Genomic DNA, 23,166 nt, shown 5'->3' on the forward strand with positions numbered 1-23,166 from the left:
GAGGTTTATGGCTGTGTGACAACATGTCCAGTTAGGCCAGATTCTTTGAGAAAATTGTGTAGGTCTCATTCACTGATTATTTCTTATCTTTTAACTGTTTTTCTTATAAAAATGTGCTCATCTCATACAAAACACTGATGAATTTTATCACTATTTTTCAGATGAGATTTTCTTAAATGAATAAAAGGTCATGATGCTTTTTTTTTTTTTTTTTGAGTGGCACCTATTTACAAAGATGAATTTTCTTTATTTCATGGCTGACTGAATGAGGTTATCTTCGATAAGACTACAATTACTGTTGATACTTAGCTCAACTTTTATTATTTGAAAAGTGATATTCAGACAAGAAATTTGATACAGTTTCTAGGAAGATCGAATTATTAATAGCAGCAACAGCCAGCTCTTGTTGCTCCATCTGGTCATGGACCAGGCCACAGGGGGTGTTGACCCCTGGAACATCCTCCAAGTATACTCTAGGAGATTGGTAAACTGTATCAAAGTATGTGTTCCACTCTACACTGCTGTTTATAAACTTTTCAGTAAAAGAATTCATGAGCTTCTCAAATGTGCTTTACTTGTTCATGTGCAGCCAGCAGTAACAGCCTGGATGATCATGCCCTGATCCACCATGAGGCCTGGTCATGGACCGGGCCACAGGTGAAACATAAAATAATTTTTTAATAAACCAGGAGGCACAATACTATGACAGGAACAATACACAAATAACACACACATAAGAAAGAGAAGTTAATTTAAAATGACATTTTAGTCCGACTTGGACCATTTGACCAATGTGACCTGTAAGTTGTCCAAGTCAGACAGAAATGTTGTCATAAACTTCTCCCTCTATTATGTGTGGGGTTATGCGTGTAATTTTTTAATGTTACGAGAGACACTAACCTCTGCGTGCTTCATCTTCCATCTGGCGGGACATGAGTAAGTAGCGTGGTGATTCTGGGCACACTGGCAGCAGCACCATCTGCATTATAGCTGGCACAATTGCAAGTCCTGAGAAGTGCAAATGATTTTTTTTTCAGTAATGCAATACATTTTAAAATTCTTTAAGAAATCATTAAGAATTAGCAAAAGAATATGCAAAAACACACTCACTCACATCAACTAAGACACTGGAAAAATTGAACATTTAACAAACACTGATAAGTTTCCAGACTCTCAGTCTAAAATGTTTTAGATGAAAAATCTTCAACTCACATCATAAATTCATTTACATTTAATAAAGATATTTGATATTTTTATTTTACATGAATAATAAAGTTTTACATAACAGTATGTAAGTGCTGTCCCTGCCATCTCATGATACTCTGTACAGTACCTAGAAACTCTGAAGATAATTTATGTTCACTACTTCATATTTAATGTTAGACATTAAAAATGTCTCTTACTTTAAAAAAGGGACTGATCTACTGTATATTACTAGCCATAAGTCTACCTGTAATGTTAAGTTGAAGGGTTTACTTAGTGTGAAACATAAGCTCTTTACCTAGCCCCACCATTAAGGCAAGTTGCCATCTTATTTTTTTAGGAAAACTACTGGCGTTGAAATTCATCTATGCATACTGAATGTTGAAGTGTAATAAAGAAAAATGGCAAATACCTGCCACTTTTTCATAATAAAAACACCATTTTACTCGATTTGAATATCTTACAAATACACAATGTATTGTACACAGCAGACTGTTGCAAGTGCACTGGACTCAGCAAGCCAACTGAGAGTCTACCAAGTGATCTCTCACAAACATATTTTGTCACATCACCAAGAGGTCTTGTACTCTTAAGGATCCAACACAAATGATAATTATTCAAGATACTCCAATAATACCGAGTTTCATTATTAAGATGACATCAGGTCTTGTACTGTCAAGGATCCAATACAAATGATAAGTCTTCATGATACTCCAATAAGACAATAAGAGCCATTATTCTATTAAGGTGGCATCAGGTTCATTTGCTTGGTGGTATACTGCAAGTTTCTGAAATCCAGACAGTAAAAACAAAAATACAAAATGCATATTTTCTCTTTGGCATTTTACCAGAACACAGCACAACCCTACTAAAGCTGGGTAACCCAGAGAATGACAAGTAATTAAACAAAAATATATGTTACAGTAATTCAAAATAATAAACCAGCAAGTAAAAAATAGTTTATCATTAATCTTCCCTCTGTCTATTCCTGTCCTAAGTGTGCACACACAGTTCTCTTTTCCATCTCTCAACCCCCATTATCTCAAATACTTTACAATTTTCTCTGTATATAAAAAAAAAAAAAAAAAAAAAAAAAAAATTACATTATGTACTGTATTTTTCGGCATAAACAAAAAGTCTTGGAAAATCTCACTGCACCTTTTATGATCATGGTCAGGGTCAAGGGTAGGCATTGGGTTATGCTTTAGCATAGGGTAAGAGGTTAATTAGCCACTGAATATGATTACTGGTTTACAGTAATCGCACCTTATATGCTAGTAAATACGCACCTTATATGCTAGTAAATAAGGTAACTGGAGAGGATATCTGGAAGAGTTGTTGATTGTTGATGAAGGGAAGACGGTGGTTTCATGCATGGAACAGAGAGGAATAAAATAATATCTTATAGGAGTGAGAAGGAGCCTGAGGTTGTTAAGAAAGTGCATGAGTTAGCAGGCAGAATGAAAGGGGGGTAAAGCAGCTGAGATAGATGGGATTAAGACAGAGATGTTAAAAGCAGGTTGGGATATAGTGTTGGAGTGTTTGTTCAAATTAAGCATAAAAGGGAAGGTACCAAATGACTAGCAGAGTGTGCATAGTTCCCTTGTATAAAGGTAAGGGGACAAGAGAGAATATAAGAATTATAGGGAAATAAGCCTGCTGTGTTGTAGGTAGTAGGTTGGTAGACAGCAACCACCCAGGGAGGTACTATTGTCCTGCCAAGTGAGTGTAAAACGGAAACCTGTAATTGTTTTACATGATGGTAGGATTGCTGGTGTCTTTTTTCTGTCTCATAAACATGCAAGATTTCAGGTACATCTTGCTACTTCTACTTACACTTAAGGCACACTACACATACATGTACAAGCATATATATACATACCCCTCTGAGTTTTCTTCTATTTTCTTTCTAGTTCTTGTTCTTGTTTATTTCCTCTTATCTCCATGGGGAAGTGGAGCAGAATTCTTCCTCCGTAAGCCATGCATGTTGTAAGAGGCGACTAAAATGCCGGGAGCAAAGGGCTAGTAACCCCTTCTCCTGTATAAATTACTAAATTTAAAAAGGGAAACTTTCGTTTTTCTTTTTGGGCCACCCTGCCTCGGTGGGATACGGCCGGTTTGTTGAAAGAAGAAAGAAGAAGCCTGCTGTGTATACCAGGCAAAGTTTACAGTAGAATTATTACTGAATGGGTTAGTGGTAAGGCAGAAAGTATTACTGCAGAATAGTAGTTAGGATTTAGGTTGGGTAGGGGATAAGTAGACCAAGTCAGAGGCATTGCTAGAGTTGGTGTCACCCAGGGCGGAATCTCTGGTGTCATCTGGGGCAGCATCTTTGGTGTCACCCCCATGAAATACAAGGGCGGGGGATGGGGGGGTAAACTCCAGTTGCGTCTCTACTGCATGACCAGTGACAAATGTTTAGCAATAAGAATGTTTAAGGGATATAAACGGAACAGGAAAATACTTCTCCACTTAATTAATGATAAAATAAATAATCATAGTAATATTGAGGAAACAAACTCAAATACCACTTTGAGTACAGCCAACAGATTCTACATTTTTTTCATCTTCAACAATGCAAAAACAAAAAAAAACTTGAAAAATAAAGAAAAACATTGCAATATCAGAGAAACACTAGTTCAGATTTGACCCTGAGTACAGGTAACATCTCGGTGAATCTGATCTTACATTTCCATCCCTTCAGTTATGCAAAATCATCTATCACATCATCAAAATCAATGATTTTCCCTATATAGGCTTATTTGTACTTTGCTAATATATAATAGGCTATATAGAAACAAAGGATTCTTCTCTTATGTTGGTGCAGCACTGTTTTGGGCATTAGTGTCACCTTCTTCAGAGGCTCTATGGTGTCACCCGGGGCGCCCCCCCTCCCGCCCCCCCTTACGACGCCTCTGGACCAAGTGTTTACAATGAAGCATATAAGTGAGCAGTCCTTAGCTACAGGTAGAGTTGTTGTATTTCTGGATTTAGACATATGGATAGGGAAACCATGGGATCTACCTACCTGGAGGTAGATATTTCAAATGAATGGAATAGGAGGTAGGTTACTTAAGAACAGTTAAAGAGTTTATATGCAAAGGTTCAGGTTGGGAGGAAGATTATTTCATAGTGAAAGTAGGACTTAGAGATGAATGTTGTCACCATGGTTAACATATTTGTTGATGGGGATGTAAAGGAAGTAAATGCTAGGACACTGACAAGAGGTGTGGTATTAAAAGATGTATTTGATAGAAAGTGGGAGTTATCACAATTGCTCTTTGCTAATTATACAGTTCTTGTGGGGAATTCTGAAGACAATTTGAAAGGTTGGTAGATAAATATGGAAGGGTAAGTAAAATAAGGAAATTAAAAGTGAACATTGAAAAGACCAGGGTGCTGAGGGTAATAAAAAAAGGATAGACTATGAAAAACTGAATAACCAATAAGATGGAGAGAGTATGGAGGAAGTGGATGTATCTAGATATTTGGGAATGAACCTTTTATTTTTTTTATACAATGGTTTTTACAGGGTTAAGTTATGAGTTCCTACCTTTATTTACAAGCTAAGAGTTATTACCTACCTCAGCTCATTTGAAAGCTTTTTTATTATGAAGCATATAGATAGGGAATAGGATGAAGTTGGAGCCATCTGTGGGTCAGAAATTTCATTTTGTCAACTGACTTTATTTCATCAATGTCATTATGGTGTGCAAACATGTTCCAGACTCAGGTAATTCTAGGAAGGAATGATCTCAGATGAAGTGATGTTCTTGAGAAGGGTACAGCCAGTGTAGTTGCTGCTTTCTGCCCATCTTGTTGTGTAGAAGCTCTCTTCTCACTGACCGTGAAGCGGAGCCAAGTGTGGTACCTTAATAACATTGGCCTTGTACATAACAGTAAGGCCAGCCACATTCCTCTGATGCTGAAGGCTCTGTTGAAATGACAGATCTGTTCAGGTTGGGTCCAGAAGAGAGATGAATTGTCTTTCCCTGTTCTCTATTGTCAAGAAGTTGTAGGTGAGACGGGGAGGGCAGGCAATCCAAGAAAGAGGAACAAACTCAAGGTGTGAGTGTACTTGTGCCTCATACAGAATCTTACAACCTCTACTGTCGAGCAGATGCAAGATACGTCTAAGTGCTGTAAGCTTCCTGGCCACTTTGTTTGCAAGATTTACTACATGGTTCTTCATAGCCAGCTTGGAATCAAATTTTATCCTAAGGATATTAACCTCATCTCTAGGTTCCAACACTCTCCCATTCATTCTTACCACTGCTCCAGCATTATCTTCATGGTGCTTAGAGACCATTATCATTCGAGTTTCCCAAAAGCAAATGTTTGTAACCCACCATCATCCTTCCCAGGCTAATATAGCTGTAAGCTGGTGACTGACAAAATTGAGAGCTGACATTTTCTCCCTTGGATAAGTAAATGTCGGAATACAGTCATCAGCATATGCACGTGATTCAGGGATGAGATGAAGGTCATCGAAGTAGATATTCCATAACACTGGAACACTGGCACCAGTAGGGTGTCTTGTCTTAGAGATCTACCTTGAAGGTAATCATTAAGGAGTCACAGTGCAGAGCCAGTAACTCCTAGTGTTTGAAGTTTTGCCAAGAGTCCCTGGTGCCATACTCTGCCAAAAGCCCAGCTATACACAGAGCTACTACACAGTTTATCTTGGATTTCAGCAGATGGGTCAAAAATGAGAAAGGTGAGGTGATGAAAGATTAGGTAAACCAAAGCATAGATGAGAGGAAATAAGTGGGTAGTGTTGAGGTATCTGTGAAAAGAAAAGCTTATCTATGAAAGCAAAAACGTGAATGTACCAGAGTATAGTGTATCTACTCTTACACGAGTGTGAAGCATGGGTGTTAAACATTGCAGCAAAGAGGCTGGAGGCAGTGGAGATGTCATATCATGTTTGAGAGCAATGTTTGGTGTGAATATCATGCAGAAAATTCAGAGGATAGAAATTAAAAGGATGGATTGTTGACTGATGTAGAGAGGATGGAGAGCAATAAGATGATGAAGAGGGTGTATAAATCTGGAGTGAAGGTGTAAGAGGTAGGGGGTCATCCCAGGAATGGCTGGGAGGGAGGGGAAAAGGAGGCTTAGAGTTTTAGAGGCTTGAGTATCCAGCAGGCTTGGGAGTATATGTTAGATAGGATTGAATGGAGACAGTTGACATGCTGTTGGAGTGTGAGCACAGTAACGATTATGAAGGGATGAATGATGGTAAACGCGTTTCTATCTTTGGGTCACTCTTCTTTGGTGGGAAATGGTTGCTGAGTTAAAATATAAACAACTTTGAAAGTTAAGAAACCAGAAAAACAAATTTGGAAGTTAGAGGACCTTTTGCACTGTCATATACAAGTTGTGGATTACAAAAAATATTGGCCTCTAACCAACATTCCATAGGCTAAGACCTTAGATAACAAGGCATGTATTACCATTCAGAAGCAGTGGCTCTGCAAAACAAGCTGCAAGTACCAGATAATAAGACATAACCCATTCTATAATAAAGACCAGAATTGAGCAGCATAATTTAAATGATGTATTACTAAGGATAAATAAAGTTGAAGTATAACACCAGGATTTCTATTATTTATGCCTCTTAATATGAAGCCAAGAATTCTATTAGCTTTACTACTAACATTTATGCGCTGTAATCATGATATTAAAATTCAGGTAATCTGAACTCATAAATCTTTTTTGCATTCACTTTGAGATTAATTAGTTTATAAGTACCACAGTTATTTTTTTCCTTGGATTATAACAATGGATATGTTTTATTTATAATGCACTACATCCATTTCGTTATTATTATTTTTTTTTTTTTTTTTTATCACACTGGCTGATTCCCACCAAGGCAGGGTGGCCCGAAAAAGAAAAACTTTCACCATCATTCACTCCATCACTGTCTTGCCAGAAGGGTGCTTTACACTACAGTTTTTAAACTGCAACATTTACACCCCTCCTTCAGAGTGCAGGCACTGTACTTCCCATCTCCAGGACTCAAGTCCGGCCTGCCGGTTTCCCTGAACCCCTTCATAAATGTTACTTTGCTCACACTCCAACAGCACGTCAAGTATTAAAAATCATTTGTCTCCATTCACTCCTATCAAACACGTTCACGCATGCATGCTGGAAGTCCAAGCCCCTCGCACACAAAACCTCCTTTACCCCCTCCCTCCAACCTTTCCTAGGCCGACCCCTACCACGCCTTCCTTCCACTACAGACTGATACACTCTTGAAGTCACTCTGTTTCACTCTATTCTCTCTACATGTCCGAACCACCTCAACAACCCTTCCTCAGCCCTCTGGACAACAGTTTTGGTAATCCTGCACCTCCACCTAACTTCCAAACTACGAATTCTCTGCATTATATTCACACCACACATTGCCCTCAGACATGACATCTCCACTGCCTCCAGCCTTCTCCTCGCTGCAACATTCGTTATTAAGGGATTTAAACATTTACCATTTCTAACATTATAAAATTTACACTTTCATTATGAACTTGTTACTGTTGTGATCAATTCACTTTCATATTGTGGAAATCATTATCAAAGAAAATAAATCTTTCCAAAATCAATCTTTTACGCTTCACAGTCCATGTTCATAATTCATCCCAAGTAACTGGCCATAATACACCGAAATGAGCCGCATACTATTGGCTTTCTTTTGTGCCTAAAAATATTTTGTTATGTCTAAACTACATTACCTGTATAATGCAGAAAAGGAATAAATTTTCTGTATTTGTATTTTGTAAGTGTTAGCAAATTTAAATGAAAAGGAAAATATCACCACATTTATGTGGAGAGAGAGATGCTGGGTACTTAGCCAGGCAAACACCCTTTTGGGTAGAGCGGTACCCCTCCCTGAGACAAAATCCCTACCCCTAGGTACAACCCGTTTCAACCCCACCATCACATTCACATGACCCAGTGTCCTGGTGATAGTGGATACCGCACACACTGTGTTACCTCAAAGTTGCTTTTGCCTTACTGTAATTCTATACTGAAATAAGACTACAGATTTATCCTTTAGCCAAAACTGTCATAAACAGTGTTTGATGAAAATAAGATTGAAAACTTTAAATTTTGAACACCTGAAAATTCCAGATACTGTAACATTTCTAGCCAAGGAAGACTTTACTATGCCTAACAATATTTTGTTTATCAGAAATTCAACACCATCCTATTATGTCTATTAATTGCAAAGGTTAATATAGTAGTTTTGTTTGCATTCTTGAATAAAAAATATATAAATAAAGCCAAATTTCAGAAGGCAATACAGAGAATAAAATACCCAGAAGGATTGGCCATGCACTGCTGTTGCCAAGAAGCTGCTCAATGCCGAGAATCTGGGAGAGGAGAAGACCGACGGTGACCGCCAGCTGGTTAACAGTTCCTAGGCCCCCTCGTAGGTTGAGCGGGGCAATCTCACTGATGTACATAGGCACTAAAGAAGTGTTCAGACCTGTTGGCATAAACAGAATTAAAGCAGACAACAAAATGAATCGATTTGTAAATAAATCCTGCCTATATTAGGAAGATCTGTCTTTGAAGCAGTCTAAGAGAAATGGTGGTAGTCATTGCTAACTAAAATAATTCCTTTCTTTACCAAGTACTAAAGATAAAGTGAAACCACAATTTAAAGGACAAATAGGGAGGAACGGTGGCTAGTAATGACAATTGTGGTGGACAGTAATGAGATTGCTTTGCCACAATCCTAACAATGGACAATTCTCTAACAAATGGTCTTTGTCTGTTGTTTTCAAACCTGACCCAGCAGATCACTGCCTGTATTTCTGAAGGCTGTTTAACTGACTTTCATTAAATCAACACTATTACATTAAGTATGTAAAAATATAAACCAACAAGCAGAACACAGGAAACACAATAACTTTTACTTACAACAATTCCTCAGCCTTAATTCTTTCCATAACCACAGAGACAAGATTTTTTAATACTATAGTAATTATAACCCAGGAGCAAGGGGCTAGTAACCCTGTCTAATGGATAAATTACTAAATGTATAAAGAAGGAAAACTTTACGAGGTTTTCTTCTTTTTGAGTCGCCTGCCTCGGTGGGAAATGACCAGTATGTTAAAAAAAAAAAAAAAAAGTAATTATAAAGAAGATATTAAATTGAATAAAAAAAAAAAAAAAAGAGCTTCAGTTATTTGTGAATTTGCTTAAAGAAAGTTTTGTGTTGAGTAACACTGATAAACCTTCCTACTCTGACCAGGTATTACATGACCCCAGTGACATGGTTATACCTGTCTGCATGACATATCTATCACATACACCTGGAGTTTACCTGGAGAGGGTTTCGGGTATCAATGCCCTTGTAGCCCAGTCTGAGACCAAGCCTTGTGGTGGATTAGGGTCTGATCAACCAGGTTGTTACTGCTGGCCGCACATAAACTGACATACGAACCACAGCCCGGCTGATCAGGTATTGGCTTTAGGTGCCTGTCCAGTGCCTTCTTGAAGACAGTCAAAGGTCTATTTGTAATTCCCCTTATGTATGCTGGGAGGCAGTTGAACAGTTTTGGGCCCTTGACACTTATTGTGTTGTCTCTCAGTGTACTCGTGACATCCCTGTTTCTCATTGAGGGAATGCTGCATCTTCTGTTAAGTCTTTTGCTTTCATAGGAAGTGATTTTCATGCATAAGCTTGGTATGAATCCCTCTAGGATTTTCCAAGTGTATATTATCAAGTATCTTTCTCACCTGTATTCCAGGAAGTACAAATCGAGGGACTTCAACTGTTCCCAGTAATTTAGGTGCTTTATCGTACTTATGCATGCAATGAAAGTTCTCTGTACTTTCTCCAGGTCAGCAATTTTGCTTGCCTTGAAGGCAGCAGTTAGTGTGCAGCAGTATCCCTGTCTAGAAAGAACAAGCAATTTGAAGAGAATCATCATGGGCTTTGCATCCCTAATTTTGAAGGTAGGTAGATTTTATATATATATATATATATATATATATATATATATATATATATATATATATATATATATATATATATATATATATATATATATATATATATATATATTTGTAGGTAGTAGGTTGGTAGACAGCAACCACCCAGGGAGGTACTACCGTCCTGCCAAGTGAGTGTAAAACGAAAGCCTGTGATTGTTTTACATGATGGTAGGATTGCTGATGTCTTTTGTCTGTCTCATAAATATGCAAGATTACAGGTATGTCTTGCTACTTCTACTTACACTTAGGTCACACTACACATACATGTACACATTCATTTATACACACTCATCTGAGTTTTCTTTGATTTTATCTTAATAGTTCTTGGTCTTATTACTTTTCCTTTTATATCCATGGGGAAGTGGAATAAGAATCTTTCCTCTGTAAGCCATGCGTGTTGTAAAAGTCGACTAAAATGCCGGGAACAATGGGCTAGTAACCCCTTTTCCTGTAAGGATTACTAAAAAGAATAATAAGAAGAAAATTGTCAAAGTGGGAAGTCTGAATGTGCGTGGATGTTGTGCAGATGATAAGAAAGAGATGATTGTGGATGTTATGAATGAGAAGCTGGATGTCCTGGCTTTAAGTGAAACAAAGCTGAAGGGGGTGGGAGAGTTTCAGTGGAGAGGAATAAATGGGATTAGGTCAGGGGTTTCAAATAGAGTTAGAGCTAAAGAAGGAGTAGCAATAATGTTGAAGGATAAGCTATGGCAGGAAAAGAGGGACTATAAATGTATTAATTCAAGGATTATGTGGAGTAAAATAAAGATTGGATGTGAAAAGTGGGTTATAATAAGCGTGTATGCACCTGGAGAAGAGAGAAGTGTAGAGGAGAGAGAGAGATTTTGGGAAATGTTGAGTGAATGTGTGGGGAGTTTTGAATCAAGTGTGAGAGTAATGGTGGTTGGGGATTTCAATGCTAAAGTGGGTAAAAATGTTATGGAGGGAGTAGTAGGTAAATTTGGGGTGCCAGGGGTAAATGTAAATGGGGAGCCTTTAATTGAGCTATGTGTAGAAAGAGATTTGGTAATAAGTAATACATATTTTATGAAAAAGAGGATAAATAAATACACAAGGTATGATGTAGCACGTAATGAAAGTAGTTTATTAGATTATGTATTGGTGGATAAAAGGTTGATGGGTAGGCTCCAGGATGTACATGTTTATAGAGGGGCAACTGATATATCGGATCATTATTTAGTTGTAGCTAAAATTAGAGTAAGAGGTAGATGGGAAAAACTGGAAGGTGGCAACAACAAGTAAGTGGGAGGTGAAAGTGTATAAACTAAGGGAGGAGGAAGTTCGGGTGAGATATAAGCGACTATTGGCAGAAAGGTGGGCTAGTGCAAAGATGAGTAGTGGGGGGGTTGAAGAGGGTTGGAATAGTTTTAAAAATGCAGTATTAGAATGTGGGGCAGAAGTTTGTGGTTATAAGAGGGTGGGGGCAGGAGGAAAGAGGAGTGATTGGTGGAATGATGAAGTAAAGGGTGTGATAAAAGAGAAAAAGATAGCTTATGAGAGGTTTTTACAAAGCAGAAGTGTTATAAGAAGAGCAGAGTACAGTGGACCCACGCATAACAATTACCTCCGAATGCGACCAATTATGTAAGTGTATTTATGTAAGTGCGTTTGTACGTGTATGTTTGGGGGTCTGAAATGGACTAATCTACTTCACAATATTCCTTATGGGAATAAATTCGGTAAGTACTGGCACCTGAACATACTTATGGAGTGAAAAAATATCGTTAACCAGGGGTCCACTGTATATGGAGAGTAAAAGAAAGGTAAAGAGAGTGGTGAGAGAGTGCAAAAGGAGAGCAGATGATAGAGTGGGAGAGGCACTGTCAAGAAATTTTAATGAAAATAAGAAAAAATTTTGGAGCGAGTTAAACAAGTTAAGAAAGCCTAGGGAAAGTATGGATTTGTCAGTTAAAAACAGAGTAGGGAAGTTAGTAGATGGGGAGATGGAGGTATTAGGTAGATGGCGAGAATATTTTGAGGAACTTTTAAATGTTAAGGAAGAAACAGAGGCAGTAATTTCATGCACTGGTCAGGGAGGTATACCATCTTTTAGGAGTGAAGAAGAACAGAATATAAGTGTGGGGGAGGTACGTGAGGCATTACGTAAAATGAAAGGGGGTAAAGCAGCTGGAACTGATGAGATCATGACAGAAATGTTAAAAGCAGGGGGGATATAGTGTTGGAGTGGTTGGTACTTTTGTTTAATAAATGTATGAAAGAGGGGAAAGTACCTAGGGATTGGCAGAGAGCATGTATAGTCCCTTTATATAAAGGGAAATGGGACAAGAGAGACTGTAAAAATTATAGAGGAATAAGTTTACTGAGTATACCAGAAAAAGTGTACGGTAGGGTTATAATTGAAAGAATTAGAGGTAAGACAGAATGTAGGATTGCGGATGAGCAAGGAGGTTTCAGAGTGGGTAGGGGATGTGTAGATCAAGTGTTTACATTGAAGCATATATGTGAACAGTATTTAGATAAAGGTAGGGAAGTTTTTATTGCATTTATGGATTTAGAAAAGGCATATGATAGAGTAGATAGAGGAGCAATGTGGCAGATGTTGCAAGTATATGGAATAGGTGGTAAGTTACTAAATGCTGTAAAGAGTTTTTATGAGGATAGTGAGGCTCAGGTTAGGGTGTGTAGAAGAGAGGGAGACTACTTCCCGGTAAAAGTAGGTCTTAGACAGGGATGTGTAATGTCACCATGGTTTTTTAATATATTTATAGATGGGGTTGTAAAGGAAGTAAATGCTAGGGTGTTCGGGAGAGGGGTGGGATTAAATTTTGGGGAACCAAATTCAAAATGGGAATTGACACAGTTACTTTTTGCTGATGATACTGTGCTTATGGGAGATTCTAAAGAAAAATTGCAAAGGTTAGTGGATGAGTTTGGGAATGTGTGTAAAGGTAGAAAGTTGAAAGTGAACATAGAAAAGAGTAAGGTGATGAGGGTGTCAAATGATTTAGATAAAGAAAAATTGGATATCAAATTGGGGAGGAGTATGGAAGAAGTGAATGTTTTCAGATACTTGGGAGTTGACGTGTTGGCGGATGGATTTATGAAGGATGAGGTTATCATAGAATTGATGAGGGAAAAAAGGTGAGTGGTGCGTTGAGGTATATGTGGAGTCAAAAAACGTTATCTATGGAGGCAAAGAAGGGAATGTATGAAAGTATAGTAGTACCAACACTCTTATATGGGTGTGAAGCTTGGGTGGTAAATGCAGCAGCGAGGAGATGGTTGGAGGCAGTGGAGATGTCCTGTTTAAGGGCAATGTGTGATGTAAATATTATGCAGAAAATTCGGAGTGTGGAAATTAGGAAAAGGTGTGGAGTTAATAAAAGTATTAGTCAGAGGGCAGAAGAGGGGTTGTTGAGGTGGTTTGGTCATTTAGAGAGAATAGATCAAAGTAGAATGACATGGAAAGCATATAAATCTATAGGGGAAGGAATGCGGGGTAGGGGTCGTCCTCGAAAGGGTTGGAGAGAGGGGGTAAAGGAGGTTTTGTGGGCAAGGGGCTTGGACTTCCAGCAAGCGTGCGTGAGCGTGTTAGATAGGAGTGAATGGAGACGAATGGTACTTGGGACCTGACGATCTGTTGGAGTGTGAGCAGAGTAATATTTGGTGAAGGGATTTCAGGGAAACCGGTTATTTTCATATAGTCGGACTTGAGTCCTGGAAATGGGAAGTACAATGCCTGCACTTTAAAGGAGGGGGTTTGCGATATTGGCAGTTTGGAGGGATATGCTGTGTATCTTTATATGTGTATGCTTCTAAACTGTTGTATTCTGAGCACCTCTGCAAAAGCAGTGATAATGTGTGAGTGTGGTGAAAGTGTTGAATGATGATGAAAGTATTTTCTTTTTGGGGATTTTCTTTCTTTTTTGGGTCACCCTGCCTTGGTGGGAGACGGCCGACTTGTTGAAAAAAAAAAAATATATATTTTCTAGGTAGTAGGTTGGTAGACAGCAACCACCCAGGGAGGTATTACCATCCTGCCAAGCGAGTATAAAACGTAAGCCTGTAATTGTTTTACATGATGGTAGGATTGCTGGCGTCTTTTTTTCTGTCTCAAACATGCAAGATTTCAGGTACGTCTTGCTACTTCTACTTACACTTAGGTCACACTACATATACATGTGCAAGCATATATATACACACCCCTCTGGGTTTTCTGCTATTTTCTTTCTAGTTCTTGTTCTTGTTTATTTCCTCTTATCTCCATGGGGAAGCGAAACAGAATTCTTCCTCCATAAGCCATGCGTGTTGTAAGAGGCGACTAAAATGCCGGGAGCAAGGGGCTAGTAACCCCTTCTCCTGTATAAATTACTAAATTTGAAAAGAGAAACTTCTGTTCTTTTTGGGCCACCCTGCCTTGGTGGGATATGGCCAGTTTGTTGAAAAAAAAATAATTATATATATATACACACATGAATCACACATGCACAAAAACACACACGCATAAGAACATGTGCACACACACACACACACATCCACACATACACACACACACACACGCATCACACACGCATCACACACACATCACACACGCATCACACACGCATCACACACGCATAAGTTAGACAGTCCTCGATGACGCACTGACTTTCTTGGGTTATCCTGGGTGGCTAACCCTCCGGGGTTAAAAATCCGAACGAAATCTTTTTTTAATCTTATCTTATCACACACACAACACACACACACAACACACACACACAACACACACACACACAACACACACACACACAACACACACACACATTGCCAGACTCACACATACACTCCCCCCTCCCCCACCGACATCTCACTCCTTCACCTGATCCCTCCCCTCCCTCTTTCACCCTCCCCCTCCCCACCTCTCCCTCTCCCACTCACCCATTTGCTTCACTCTCCTTCCCACTCCCCCTCCCCACTACTCTCCCACAGCCACAGTTCCTCCTCTACCTCCCCCCCCCCACACTCTGACATACACAATACTAACCTAACATACAGAATTACATAGGTTTCCCACTCTGAGGCAATCAGGATAAAACAAAAATGGGTTGCCAGAGAGCAACAAGAAAACCCAAGAGACAGGAGGAGGAAACTGCAAAGGAAGATTGGGCAGCAGAGCTCACAAAAAGGGAACATGAATGGGAAAAGAAACTAGAAGAACTTAGCATGAGAATGGAAGAGAGGATAGTAATGGAAAGCACGAAGTGGGAGGTGCAAGTCAAAGCAGCAGAGGCCAGGATACAGAGTTTAGAAGAGGAACTGAAAAATCTGAAACAGCCTAAAGAACTAAAGAACATTTTGCGATTGACAACAGAGACTGCTACCTCAGTCACAAATAAGGGGACTGTAGGGAAAGGAGCAAAACTGCATGTAGAAGCTCAATCAGTGGAGACTGTAGTAAATGAAAGAGCTAAGCTATATGTGGAGGCCCTAACAGACCACAGCAGAGCCCAGGGAAAGCCGAGAAGGGAAAATGACAGGCCACTGAGCCCAAGTACATTAGCTAGTGAAACTGAAGAAAGGAAAGCTGCAATGGAGGAAATCAAATTGAATGAGGGGATACACAGGGATATGCAGTGGGAGAATGAAAGGGTGAGGTCAGTCTTTGTGTATGGGCTCCAGGAAGTTGAAGGGGAAACATATGAAGCAAGAAAACAAGGGAAAAAAAAGCAATTGAAAGCATCCTGAAAGCAATAGGAGAAGACGACATGACCCAGCTGGAAAATTTTCGGAGAATAGGGGGGTTTGTAAAAAAAAGAACCCGGCCAGTGAAAGTGACCTTCAAGATAGAATCGACTCGGAACAGGATCCTGCAGGAGAAAGGACGATTAAGGGACATGCCGGCATACAGGAAGGTGTATCTCGACCGCGACAGAACACAAGCAGAAAGGCAGAAACAGAGAGAGATGGTACAAAGGCAAAAGGAGGAAAGAGAGGGGATGGAGAAGACAGACAGGAGATCCCAGACACAGGAAGATCAAATACAGCCTCCCTCACAACTTCCTATAGAAGCCTCCCAACCAGGTCAACCCCAGTGCAACCAAACACTCTAAACCAAAACACCCATGCCACATCCAATGCCCCCACCCACTGCATTACAAACTCCACCCCCACAGCAACCACCCACAGTTCCTTATCAGGTCTCCCACTTCCCCAACCCCAATACACCTCCCAGACCACAATCTTTCAAAGTTTATTCTCTATAAAGATTACAATGTTGAATTTACAGAATTTGGTTGTTGTGTGGTTTACATGTAGTTAAATAATGATTACAGAGTGTACCACTAGAACGCCTAGCATGGCTAGGCATTTCGGGCAAACTTAGTTTAATTTTTTATTTTAAAATATTACAAATTATGAGGTAAGTTGGTATTATGGCTAAGTGACTAAATACTAGTTTGTGAGTTTAGCAATGTGAATACTTTTGTTTTGGCACAGTACATAGTTTCAGTACTGGAGTATCATAGGATTCATTATTTTAAGATTGAGATTAATATTTCTGTTTATGGTGAAATGGGTGAGTGAGTAAGTGTGAACCACCAGGTGGTATTCGTGCAGTTAGTTGATGGGGTTTATCAGGGAGATAAGATGTTTTCTAATGGTAGTTTTGAAGGTGATGAATGTGTCTGCAGTTCTAGAGTTCTCAGGTAGGGTGTTCCAGATTTTAGGGCCTTTGACATACATTGAATTTTTGTAAAGGTTTAGTCGGACATGGGGAATGTCGTAGAGATGTTTGTGTCTGGTGTTATGCCTGTGGGTTCTGTCACAACTATCAAGAAAGCGTTTTAGGTCAAGGTTGATATTGGAGTTTAAGGTCCTGTAGATGTAGATTGCACAGTAGTAAGTGTGGATGTACTGAACAGGGAGTAAGTTTAGATCTATGAAGAGTGGGGGGGGTGTGTTGCCAGGGATGGGATTTAGTGATTATTCTTACTGCAGCTTTTTGTTGGGTTATTATTGGCTTTAGGTGTGTTGCTGCAGTTGATCCCCAAGCACAAATAGCATAGGTGAGGTATGGATACATAAGTGAATGGTATAGTGTGATAAGGGCATTTTGCGGCACGTAGTATCGTATCTTGGAGAGGATCCCAACCGTTTTGGATACTTTTTTGGTTATGTGTTGGATATGGGTGCTGAAATTCAGGTTGTTGTCAAGGTATAGGCCTAGGAATTTGCCCTCATTATGTCTGGTAATTAGGGTGTTGTCGATCTTAATGTTAATTTGTGCATCTCCTGCTCTGCTACCAAACATAATACAGTAGGTTTTGTTAGTGTTAAACGTAAGTTTATTGGCTGTCATCCAAGTCGATATTTTGATCAGCTCCTCGTTAACAATGGTGTTGAGGGTGGCAAGATTAGGGCGAGAGATGACATAAGTCGTGTCGTCAGCAAAGAGAATGGGTTTCAGGTGTTGGGATACGTTTGGAAGATCATTGATGTATATGAGGAAGAGCAGGGGACCAAGGACACTTCCCTGCGGAACTCCAGTATCAAGTGGCTGTGTTGTTGATGCTGTGTCTTTAATGGTGACATACTGATACCTATTAGTAAGGTAAGATTTGAAATAAGCAAGCGCATGGCCTCTTATACCGTAATGGTCAAGTTTGTGGAGTAGGATGTCGTGGTCTACTGTGTCAAAAGCTTTTCTTAGGTCAATAAAAATTCCTAGTGGATATTCCTTATTTTCCAATGCTGTGTAAAGCAGATCTAGCATTTTTGTGATTGCATAATTAGTGCTTTTATTTTTCCTGAATCCAAATTAGCAGGGGTTGAGTATGTTTTGTGTTGTTATAAATGAATATAAAGATTTTGGATAGCAATGGTAAGTTTGATACTGGCCTATAGTTGTTTAAGTCTGTAGGGTCACCACCTTTATGTATTGGTGTAACCCTTGCCATCTTGAGTAGTTTCGGGAAGGTGCTAGTTTCTAGTGACTTGTTAAAAAGTAATGAAAAGAAGTTGAAGGTGTGGTATACAAATGCAGATGGAATAACAAGTATGAGGAGTGGCACGAAAGAATCAAGGAGACATCCCCAGACATAATAGCACTCACAGAAACAAAACTCATCAGAATAATAACAGATTCAATCTTTCCATCTGGATATCAAATCCTCAGGAAAGACAGAGGGAGGAGAGGGGGAGGAGGAGTTGCACTGCTCATTAAAAACCAGTGGGGGTTTGAGAAAATGGAAGGAATGGATGGCATGGGCAAAAGGGACTACTTAGTAGGAACAATCCAGTCTGAGGGACATAAGGTGATAATTGCAGTAATGTACAACCCACCACAGAACTGCAGGAGGCCAAGAGAAGAATACGATGAGAGCAACAGAGCAATGGTCGACACACTAGCTGAGGTGGCCAGGAGAGCACACATGGGGGGAGCAAAGTTACTAATTATGGGTGATTTCAATCACAAGGAGATTGACTGGGAAAACCTGGAGCCCCATGGGGGTCCCGAAACATGGAGAGCCAAGATGATGGATGTGGTACTGGAAAACCTCATGCATCAACATGTTAGACACACTGTGCTTCGACTACATAGTTGAGCTACAAGAGAGAGCAGCAGGAATAGGGTGGGAAAAACCAAACTACAAAAGGGGGAATTACTCAGGCTTGAGGAACTTCTTTCAAGACATTCAGTGGGAGAGGGAACTGACAGGAAAACCAGTACAAGAAATGATGGACTATGTGGCAACAAAATGCAAGGAGGCAGAGGAGAGGTTTGTTCCCAAGGGAAACAGAAATAATGGGAAGAACAGAACGAGTCCTTGGTTCACCCAAAGGTGTAGGGAGGCAAAAACTAGGTGTACTAGAGAATGGAAAAGGTACAGAAGACAGAGAACTCAGGAAAATAAAGAGATTAGCCGAAGAGCCAGAAACGAATATGCACAGATAAGAAGGGAGGCTCAGCGGCAATACGAAGATGACATAGCATCGAAAGTCAAGACTGACCCGAAGCTGTTGTACAGCCACATCAGGAGGAAAACAATAGTCAAGGACCAGGTAATCAGACTGAGGAAGGGTGATGGGGAATTCACAAGAAACGACCGGGAGGTATGTCAGGAGCTCAACAGAAGATTTAAAGAAGTATTTACAGTGGAAACCAGTAGGACTCCAGGAAATCAGAGCAGGGGGGTGCACCAGCAAGTGCTGGATGAGGTACATATAACCAAGGAGGAGGTGAAGAAGCTGCTATGCGAACTTGACACCTCAAAGGCGGTGGGACCAGACATCTCTCCGTGGGTCCTTAAAGAGGGAGCAGAGACATTGTGTGTACCATTAACAAAGATCTTCAACACATCATTTGAAACTGGGCAACTCCCCGAGGTATGGAAGATGGCAAATGTAGTCCCAATTTTTAAAAAGGGAGACAGACATGAGGCACTAAACTACAGACCTGTATCACTAACGTGTTTAGTATGCAAGGTCATGGAGAAGATCATCAGGAGGAGAGTGGTGGAGCACCTGGAAAGAAACAAGTGTATAATTGACAACCAGCATGGTTTCAGGGAGGGAAAATCCTGTGTCACAAACCTATTAGAGTTTTATGACAAGGTGACAGAAGTAAGACAAGAGAGAGAGGGGTGGATCGACTGCATTTTTTTGGACTGCAAGAAGGCCTTCGACACAGTTCCTCACAAGAGGTTACTGCAAAAGCTAGAGGATCAGGCACACATAACAGGAAAGGCACTGCAATGGATAAGAGAATACCTTACAGGGAGGCAACAACGAGTCATGGTACGTGACGAGGTGTCAAAGTTGGCGCCTGTGACAAGCGGGGTTCCCCAGGGGTCAGTCCTAGGACCTGTGCTGTTCTTGGTATATGTGAATGACATAACGGAAGGGATAGACTCAGAAGTGTCCTTGTTTGCGGACAATGTGAAGTTAATGAGAAGAATCAAATCGGATGAGGATCAGGCAGGGCTACAAAGAGACCTGGACAGGCTACAAGCCTGGTCCAGCAACTGGCTCCTTGAGTTTAACCCCGTCAATGCAAAGTTATGAAGATTGGGGAAGGGCAAAGAAGACTGCAGACACAATATAGTTTAGATGGCCAAAGTCTGCAAACCTCACTCAAGGAAAAAGATCTGGGGGTGAGTATAACACCGAGCATATCTCCTGAGGCGCACATCAATCAGATAACTGCTGCAGCATACGGGTGCGTGGCAAACCTACAGATAGCGTTCCGATACCTCAGTAAGGATTCGTTCAAGACTCTGTATACCATTTACGTCAGGCCCATACTGGAGTATGCAGCACCAGTTTGGAATCCACACCTAGTCAAGCACGTCAAGAAATTAGAGAAAGTGCAAAGGTTTGCAACAAGACTAGTCCCAGAGCTACGGGGATTGTCCTACGAAGAAAGGTTGAGGGAAATCGGCCTGATGACACTGAGGCCAGGAGGGTCAGGGGAGACATGATAACGACATATAAAATACTGCGCGGAATAGACAAGGTGGACAAAGACGGGATGTTCCAGAGATGGGACACAGACACAAGAGGTCACAATTGGAAGTTGAAGACTCAGATGAATCAAAGGGATGTTAGGAAGTATTTCTTCAGTCATAGAGTAGTCAAGCCGTGGAGTAGCCTAGAAAGTGAAGTAGTGGAGGCGGGAACCATACATAGTTTAAAGGCGAGGTATGATAAAGCTCATGGGGCAGGGAGAGAGGACCTAGTAGCAATCAGTGAAGAGGCGGGGCCAGGAGCTATGACTCGACCCCTGCAACCACAAATAGGCGAGTACAAATAGGTGAGTACACACACACACACACACACACACACACCTGGTGGGCCCAGGAGCTATGACTCGACCCCTGCAACCACAAATAGGCGAGTACAAATAGGCAAGTACACACAGCTACCAAATTCACAAATGGTTACTTTCCTACTTTTGTATATCTAGAGTCCACAAAAACTTGAAAATTATATGTAAAAATAACTCGCACATAAGAGAGAGAAGCTTACAATGATGTTTCAGTCCGACTTAGACCAAAACATCGTCATAAGTTTCTCTCTCCTATGTGCCAGGTTATTTGTGTATTGTTCCAGTCACGGTATTGTGCCTTTCTGTTCGTTACAAAATTATATATATGGGCTTATTCTGAATTTCAGGGGTCATCTATCTCTAAAAAGTATTGCTGTAGTCTAGTAAATATTGACATTCATAATAGAGAAGGACCATAACAGAGATTCAGGCATGGGAAAGTAACTGAACCTATTTTGAATAAAACTCCTTTGTTAGGCTTCAATTTCAGGAGTGAGAGAATATTTCAGCTCTAGAAAGAGCTCTATGTAGAGCTCTTCATAAAGCAAAATCTCCTAATAAAGCTTGTTCTGCAATGTGTGAATTTTGGCTTCGTGTGCTGGGCCCCAAAATAACGGGCACCACAAAAAACCTGCAAATAATCAAATTTATTTGCGGGATGCCCATCAGTAAAAATGTCGGATAATCAAATTCCGCAAATTAGAAACCCCACGAGTCGGGGGTGCCGACTGACTATGCAGCACAGTATGTACAACATACAAACCCACGAGAATGAAACAGGATGAAGCAGGAGATATATATTCACACTTTCAACTGAGGCCCACTTCAGCAGCTCACACCTCACTTTGTATTTTGGGTACAGTAATAACCTTTCAGAAGTGTTGATTAGTAGAAACCATACTCTCAGGGTGTCACAACAAGAATGAGGAGAGATATTTCAAGAAATGTGCCATGGAGAAGAAATAATTCAGAGCGACAGTGTAGATCAAGGAGATGCAGGACATCAAGTACATATGTCAGAGAGATGCAGGACATCAAGTACATATGTCAGAGATGCAGGACATCAAGTACATATGTCAGAGATGCAGGACATTAAGTAGATATGTCAGAGATGCAGGACATCAAGTACATATGTCAGAGAGATACAAGACATCAAGTAGATATGTCAGAGAGATGCAGGACATCAAGTACATATGTCAGAGATGCAGGACATCAAGTAGATATGTCAGAGATGCAGGACATCAAGTAGATATGTCAGAGATGCAGGACATCAAGTACATATGTCAGAGATGCAGGACATCAAGTACATATGTCAGAGAGATACAAGACATCAAGTAGATATGTCAGAGATGCAGGACATCAAGTACATATGTCAGAGAGATACAAGACATCAAGTAGATATGTCAGAGAGATGCAGGACATCAAGTAAATATGTCAGAGATGCAGGACATCAAGTACATATGTCAGAGAGATACAAGACATCAAGTAGATATGTCAGAGAGATGCAGGACATCAAGTATAAATACTGTATGTCAGAGTTACATGTCAGGTGAATACTGTACCTAAGGGAGTAATGTCAGTGAAATACTGTATATCAAGAAGATAAGTCACAGATGGATTTATCACAAGGTCTCAAATACAAGTCACACACTCCAGTAAAACCTCAGTGTTCTACCTGTAAGGTACAATAGCAATGGTTAATTACATACACAAAGCAACTTACCACAGTTAATGCCAATGACCAATCTACCTAGGATGAGCATTTCATATGAATAGGACACCTGTGAGAAGGCCATGAGACAAGCACCGCCAACTCCCAGCAGGTTGTTCAACAGTAACCCTTTCTTTCTGTAACAGGCAAAAATTGATATATGACTTTGCTGAATTTAACAATACTTTATATAAATCATTGAATGCATGGTTAAATATAGTACATGTGCTGTATAATTTGTGAACTCTGGGCCCTAATACCCAGCACATATACAGTAGTATGCATATTTCATAAAAAAAATCAATGCAATTTTTTTTTACATTTCAAACAATGTTTTAAGTATAAAAATGTTACAGTATTCAATATATTGAACTGTAATACCTCAGTTAACATTCTTGAACTGTTAAAACTTAAAAATAAGCAAGAATATTTGAGGGGTTATGTACATAAACATTAATTT

At 40.0% G+C, this 23,166-nt stretch overlaps 1 protein-coding gene across 1 annotated transcript in view; it reads right to left on the reverse strand.

Moving 5' to 3' along the window:
- The window catches only part of Glut1 (Glucose transporter 1), a gene marked incomplete in the record, with an annotated part of 492,009 nt that overhangs the window by 217,105 nt on the left and 251,738 nt on the right, over nt 1–23,166 (reverse strand). Inside the window, 3 exon segments of the mRNA XM_070100219.1 lie at nt 901–1,008; nt 8,522–8,692; nt 22,719–22,843. Of these exon segments, the coding sequence (XP_069956320.1) occupies nt 901–1,008; nt 8,522–8,692; nt 22,719–22,843 (404 nt within the window).

The sequence above is a fragment of the Cherax quadricarinatus genome, chromosome 72 (genome assembly GCF_038502225.1).
Source record: "Cherax quadricarinatus isolate ZL_2023a chromosome 72, ASM3850222v1, whole genome shotgun sequence".
NCBI lineage: Eukaryota > Metazoa > Arthropoda > Malacostraca > Decapoda > Parastacidae > Cherax > Cherax quadricarinatus.